Below are 7500 nucleotides of genomic sequence, written 5' to 3'. Positions count from 1 at the left end.
AGGGCTCTAGCACATATGGCTAACTCCTTGCAGAAAAGGTCGCAAAACATACCCAAACCCAAGAATCATACCAAAGAAACCTATCTCCATTAGTACTCTAATTACAGCAACTTTATACCAGCATCACTCACCTCCTCCTGGTCACAGTAAGCACCCCATTCTCTGAACGCTTTCTCAGCTGCTACAGGATCTCCTCTTGCTAGCTGGACAAGGACAAGAGCCACTGCCAGCCGTCCAATAGCAGCTACAGGAGAAACAGTTCACTTTTAGCTCACTGATATTCTCTGCATTTTTGTCACAGGTGTACATGCATAACTGAGGGCTGACTGAAAAGTATCTGTCCATTGGTTATAAAATGAAGACATATTACTTAAACTGAGGATTTTTTTTTTTATCCCGTTCTGAGCATATCCTTTGGTTTTCTATATAAAAGGCCAATGTTCTTCATGTAGTTCTTTTTTAAGATCACTACAAATTGCCTCTTTGTGTATATTTAAGTCTGTTGTAAGTATAGGTGTTGTCATAATGAAGCTGAAAGTTTGGTACCGTTCAACAAATGAAGAAATCTCGAGAGAGAGAAACAAAGTCTGACGATGCTTACGATTATTCTCACTTGCTTGGTGGTAACCAATTTCTCTCCTGATGGAGTCAGTAGCTGCATCATATCTGAGGAGAATAAAAAAAAAAAAAAAAAAAAAAAAAATAGATAGACAGTGTCCATTTTATCAGAACAAGGTACTTGTAGGACTCCCCTTCCGTTTAGCCTATTGAACCCAAATATGAAATTGACTTTTTCCCTGGAGTACTCTAAATGCTGTTTATGGTATTGAATAATTTGTTATCATAAATAAAAGAGTGAATTATTTTGTTTACTTCTGGTAATAATAACAATATTGAGTAAATTATACAAATAATTATGGATCTATCTATATCTAGCTACATTTTATGGTGCACCCTGATTGGCTAAACATGATGATGTCATTAGTCTTGCCCCTTTTTGCCCCTGCATTAAAGTAACTTGTATCATAGGATATTCAAGCAGATTAAAGACAATACTCACTTCTGTAACTTAACGTTGATTCGATTTACTTTACTCTGGTACTCTGCTGCTTGCCTGGGCCGATCTTCAATCTGATGATGACAAATACTTGTATCAGTTCGAGGTACAACAATATCACACAACATGGATACAGATGTTGGGTTCCCTTTGAAATAATGTCATGCAATTACCTCTAATAATTTATAGAAAGAATATGCTCACTTACTATCAAGATATCAATATCTGAAATCTCCAATTACAACTGAGATACCAGTTCCCCCTTACCATGACAATATCAACAGCATGCTCGTAAAGATGAAGAGCCTTTTCGGGAAGCTGCTGTTCGATGATTTTGGCACCCTTGTCCAATGAAAGCGCTCCGGTGTCAGGGATTCCATGCTCTTGATACATGCAAGCAGCTCGTTCGCAAAACTTGAACACATTGTCCAAGTCTCCCATTTCCTTGCTGATCAGAACAGCCTGATCTAAGCATCTGGAATAGGAATTGTTTTTAATCTATATTCTAGTGCTTCTGATATTCTCTCTAAATATAAAAAATGACGCATATCATATAGGTCAGTAGGGTTACCATTATTAACAACAATAAAAATTATACACATATAACTGTCAAGAGAACTTACTTGGCAGCTGAAAAGAATCTGAAATAACCAGTTAGGGAAAATAACATTTGTATTTCACCAAAACATCCCCAACTTTGAGGAAATCCAAATCAATAATAGGACATCCTTAAATATACCTTTAGGCATATGCTGCCAAAAAGAAGAACTTCACAAAATTACTCCCTTTTGTGCTCAGCTATAATCTAAACTTTAACAGAACTTTGGAGATAAAATAACTGCATGTTCAAAAGGATACGATCGATTGAGCTTGTAGTACTCCACTGCCTTCAGGAGACACTCTCGGCACTGCGTATACTGCTTGGCCGTCTTGTAACATGTTGCTGGAAAAAAATTATTGTTGTCTCAGTATCAAAGTCGTTAAAATGATATGGGAGAAAAGAGATAGGAATATAAATATGGTGACGTGCATATGACTAGGGACGATAAGGTTGAGGTGCTGGAGCGGTTGTAATAAGTTCAAGCAGGGGAAGATCAGGTGCTGAAGCAGAGCTGATACAGGCGGACAAAAAGGACTAATAAAGACACATGTACACTCACACTCACTCACACACACTCACATACACAGATAAGCATGCAAACATGCAATCACATACACACCTAACCATGCATGTATGCATGTATACACACAGATAGATTTGTTATTGTGAATACTTCAGATGCACTGAGAAATCATTTCCACCTACTCTAAACATTACCCCTTTGGACTTTTGTGATGTGACCATCACATCATGGAAAAATTTAGCCAAGGGCTAGGTAGCAGAAATATGTCATCATGTAAAAATCTGGCTGGGTGCTGAGGTATTGGGAATGTGCCATCATAAATAATTCAGCTGAAGGCCGGGGTGACAGGAATGACTCACCATGAGTGCACAAAGGTCACAGAGGAAGACTAGATTAAGAGTGCTCTGAGGAAGGGGATCTCTCTTGCATTATTTCTACTGCTAAACAAGGGTAGACTGTACTATTTGTGAGCCTTGGCTGGAAGAGAGGACACAATTTCTGTGCCCAAACTCCTATTCCTGCCCACTGTGACTGGCAGCACAGGGTGTATTATAAAAAATAAAAAAAACAAATATTAAAAAAAATTATACAAATAACAAAGTGTTACTTTTTGTTATAGTTGCTGTAAAAGACTAACTAGAGAGATAATATGGAATCTGCTCAAGGAAATCTATTGCCATCTTGATGCAGCATATCAAATGAAAAACACAGACCTTGGAACATGGCAAAAAAAAAAAGAAAAAGAAAAAAAAAAGGCTTATGTAAGAAAGAATGATAACATTGCAAAGAGGAGGCAAAGAATCTTGATATTGCAGATGAGTGTGGGCCAGGCCTATAACCCACACACCTGGGAGATTCACCAGGGATAACATGTATTAGATACTGAATTGTACAAACATTTTCTGAGGAGTGATAATAAAGGCACATTCTTGTCTAGATGATGTAGGTGTGGTCTGAATCATTAGATAGCTTTGATTTTTCTGCTAAGGTCTATGTCTATGAAGTGATACTTTTCTTCTTAACTGTAAAATCTATTTATACCTATTTAACTATCTATCTGTATGTCAAATATCTATATATAATATCTATGTCTAATATGGCCACTGGGCTTGTCGGAAGAGTTATTAATTTCAAAACCCTAATTTGGTATAATTTTTGTTACAAAGATGACACTAAAATGTAATTACATAAGATTACTGAGAAAAAATTACCTGCAGCATTATACTCATCGGCTGCGACATCATAGTCGGGCTTCCACTTCAGGAGGCTTGTCTTGAGACTGAAATAAAGGAAAATACAAAACATTAAACATCATTTTTTTGTTTTAGATCATACTTTTCCTCTGTCGACTATAATGCTGGCATTTAAACCTCTGGCCGATTTTTCTCATCTGATTCCAAGATCCAATGTGTATCCTCGCAACCTGGAGGAGGAGGAAGAACTTGCGTCATGGGCAATCAAAATACACTTGGTATTCTTCATAACTGTACAAGCTACCGGTATTGGAAATATTTTACATGTCCACAGAGCACAAGCTAATCCTGACACCTTCCCATATCATTAACAACCCTAGGGTATATTGTAAAAGATATTCATCTTCTTTCTAAACACACTGCAAAATTCTGGTACATATATATATGACTGCCTTAAATGCATAACAATGCTATTAACAACGAGAAAATGTTTATAGGAAGGAAATGCACGTGTAGCAAAAAGTGCAATTTGCACTATTCCTTCTAACATAGTTGGTGATTTTCTTAAATAATGATCTTATGTAGTAGTCTGTTGGAATTTTGTGCTCTCAAACACAAAGAGTAATCCAGGGCCTTTGGCTACCATCTCTGGGCTGCTATCTTTTAATCAATAAGAGGCCTGATGTTGCTAAAAGATATGCCAACTCTTTCATAAACTGGCTTTAAATATTGCATAAAGCGAGATTAGTTGGTGAGGTGGCGAGCTGTGACGGAGCAGCTCTTTGCAACAGGACAATGAAACTTTAGGACTGTGTGATAACAACCCCTTGTTAAGTAAAACAAAACTAATTAAAAATAGAATGTCTAAATGAAACTGTATATTAAGTGCAAGAATGTCGTCTGCTTTCTCAGCTCTACCTGGTAACCCAACCGCCCCGGATTTATGTTTTGCCCCTTGTATATGTTTGTGAATTTTGTGAGATGGCTCCACATGTCTCAGCCACTACGGAGTCTATAAGTAGACCCTGGTTACCAATCCTGATTTCCCCATTCCTTGAATTGGTGGGAAACTGTGTGCTTGTTTTTAATACAATCAATATCAATATTGTTACCATTGTTATTGATGTTATGATTATCAAATTGTTATTAAAATCATGGTAACATTTAAGACAATGAAATAATGCAAAAGACCCTTTCCGGAAGTTGAGGAAAATGGTAAAAAGGTGAGATAGGTAAGACTAATAACTGACTCCTTAGTGACTAAGTACTTGTAGAGCCACCTGTGTGAAAATACAATAAAAAAAACTTGCATTACAGTGGGCATGGCATGTATTCTTGCATATATATCCAAACTTAAAAATATACCTGCAAATATGTCTAAATCAAGGGGATTTTCTGCATTTGAGAATGTTCATATAGACATCTTGCTCACTGTGAATTATCTAACATTAAGATGGTAGGTATGTAATTTTATGACCTTTTCTGCAATGGTGGGTAACAAGATATTGAATCTGTGGTTGGAATGGTTAGAATTTTACCCTACCTCGTTCCTCTAAGTATTCTGTCCTATTATTAACCTTTTGCCTGTCTGCAATTCTGTTACCTTTTTCTATCAATCACTTTCACACAATTTTGCTGGCTTTTATATATTTTTTTCTAGTAAGCAATCTGAATTTCCAGGAATTGTAATAAGCCAATGGAATTAGCTTACAAAAAAAAGAAAAAAAAAAAGAAAAGAAATGAAGAAAGGAAAAAGAAGAAGAAAAAAAAGAAAAAAAACATGAGCATAAGAACTACAAGAAATACTGAACAAATTTCCCTTGAAAATATCCTATGAAAGTTGCATAGTTGTTTCCCCGTCGTCCTGCTGGAATTTGGTTATGCTATCAACTCTGCATCTTCGCGACTTTGATTCCCTTAAAACATGGCGAGATGCAAACATAAATCCAATTCTATTCCCAAGAACTAAATGTTTTGCATCTTTCAGGAGGGGCAAATGAGACCCTATAACAGTGAAGGTAAACTATTCTTTTAGTGAGAAATTTCATTCACTTTTCCACTATAACTATGTTCCAATGAACAGCGGACAGAATGATCCTTTTTGAAGACCCAAACATCATAAATATTGGTTTCCTGTTAGGCTAAGACTCTTAAATTGCAGCAATATTTACAAATAAAAAGGTGCAGTTATATTTCAATCAGCTCTGCCATAGACTAAGAATCCATCAAACCATTCATTCTGATTCCTAATCCTTATTTAGCTTCCACAAAGTCAAGACGACAAATGACACCAAATGTTACTGTGTATACTTTACCCGAATGTGTACTACTTGCAAAATACAGCTAACAAACTACAGCTGCATGTGCGTTTAAAAAGCAATAGATTGTTCTGTGTTACTGAGCTTACCTACAGTTTCTCCTACAATAACTTTTACCATGGGCTCTGCAACCTACATGAAGAAAGAAATTGGTCAGGCTTAGCTGAATGTACAGTACTTTCACTAGTGACTTCAATGAGATGTTTATGTATGACAGATATATACCAATACCAGTAGGTGTGATGAATACATATGAATAATGACAGTTATGTTTTCTAAATTTTAGACACCTTGTAGACAGGAAGTTCACTTTATCGCCTTCAGAAAAAACATAATGGTGATGATGATGATGATGATGATGATAATAAATATGTTAAAATGAACTAGGGTATGAACTGGCAAAACAGAATAAAAAAACAGTCAGTGGAGAACTGCTGTAAAATATACATTTACAGGCACACTGGTACACCCTCTCCTCAGGGGAAAAATGTACACAAAAATGTACACTTGCACAAATGCACATATATCAACACAGGTTTCATCAAAATTAAAGACCGCTTGATTGCATAAAGTTTCCCTAGTGATTCTTTAAATAACTCAGTAGATTTACCCAAAGTATGAATCTTTTTAATTCCAGGTTTAACCTCTAGCCTTGTAATATCAAATATAAGAGAATGCCCAATAAAAGAAGAGTTTCAGTGCCTCAGTATACATAAATGAATATGCAAATGCACAGATGGTCTGCACAGAAAGTTGAGGCAAAAAAAGACTGTCTTCTTGTTTTTTCTTGCAAATCATCTAAACTTGTAATTACAAGTTGGCTCATGATATAAAATGAAGCCAATAACTGCCAAAATGACAAATTCCTGGGAAAATATTCAGACTAACTTCCAGCTTAAGGATTTCAAGAACATGGGAGACAATCAGACTCAAGTCAGGCATAAAAAAAACATGATCTTGGCAAGGCCCAGCTACAGCTAGATATGTTAACCTGATAATTGCAACATAATGCATTTGCTGCTGTCTAAGGGTGACTCAAGCATAAAGCATTTACTAAAAAACACTTCAGAATTACATATCAAGATTTCCACACATGTACCTCCTGTCTTCAGCTATATCAAGCCTGCTGTAATACTTAACATTATACACAAAGGCTACATGTAGTCATGGACTCAAAAACTAGTAGGTTATTAATTTGACCTGGTATCAATCCTCCTAGTGGTCCTATTCTTGTGTTTCTACTGTGTCTAGTGAGAATGTGCCACATCACTCTCTACCTCCCTACTCCACCCACCTTTTCCTCCCCCTTGCATGGGGCACAGAAAGCCTTGTTCCCTCCTCCCATGCCCTTTCACCCACTCATGGTTTCCTTGGTGACTCCCTTTCCTACCATTGGCCTCCATCTCTTATACCACTGCACTCAACTCTTATTTTCTTTCTTTATGCCTATTTCAAACTAAACTTGGGAGAGACATTTTCTAATGCTGTAAAACCTGTCTCTTCAAACTCCAAACACCAAATTTACCATTCATGATATATAAAAATCTGACCAGTATTAGAGTAACAACTGCATGAAGTACTACCGCTTTTAGGGGTTAAAGACACAAAAATGATTTTCTGGACAGTTCTTCAAGGATAGCCAAATGCCTTGACTGTACAGTTCTTAGGCTACAGAAAAGTTTCTAGCATTGCTCAGTGTCGTCACTACATCCTCAGATACAGTAATCCCCATATCATTACTAAACTCTAGTAACACCTGCTCAGATCTTGAAGACATAAACAGATATCATTGCAGCTTTGCCCTTCTT

The 7500-nt window shown here is 36.6% G+C and overlaps 1 protein-coding gene across 1 annotated transcript in view; it reads right to left on the bottom strand.

Annotated features, from left to right (window-relative positions):
* LOC125047048 (gamma-soluble NSF attachment protein-like) overlaps window positions 1–7500 on the bottom strand; it is a 15224-nt gene that overhangs the window by 1613 nt on the left and 6111 nt on the right. Inside the window, exons 2-8 of the mRNA XM_047645094.1 lie at window positions 3393–3460; window positions 1916–2000; window positions 1681–1698; window positions 1325–1532; window positions 1061–1131; window positions 602–666; window positions 132–244 (exon numbers count right to left, since the gene is read on the bottom strand). Coding sequence (XP_047501050.1) covers window positions 132–244; window positions 602–666; window positions 1061–1131; window positions 1325–1532; window positions 1681–1698; window positions 1916–2000; window positions 3393–3460 — 628 coding nt within the window. The remainder of the gene's footprint in view (window positions 1–131; window positions 245–601; window positions 667–1060; window positions 1132–1324; window positions 1533–1680; window positions 1699–1915; window positions 2001–3392; window positions 3461–7500) is intronic.

Source organism: Penaeus chinensis, chromosome 40, assembly GCF_019202785.1.
Source record: "Penaeus chinensis breed Huanghai No. 1 chromosome 40, ASM1920278v2, whole genome shotgun sequence".
In the NCBI taxonomy this organism is placed as follows: domain Eukaryota; kingdom Metazoa; phylum Arthropoda; class Malacostraca; order Decapoda; family Penaeidae; genus Penaeus; species Penaeus chinensis.
The sequence above is the reverse complement of the archived record's forward strand: the minus strand, read 5'-3'. Positions and strand labels throughout refer to the sequence as shown.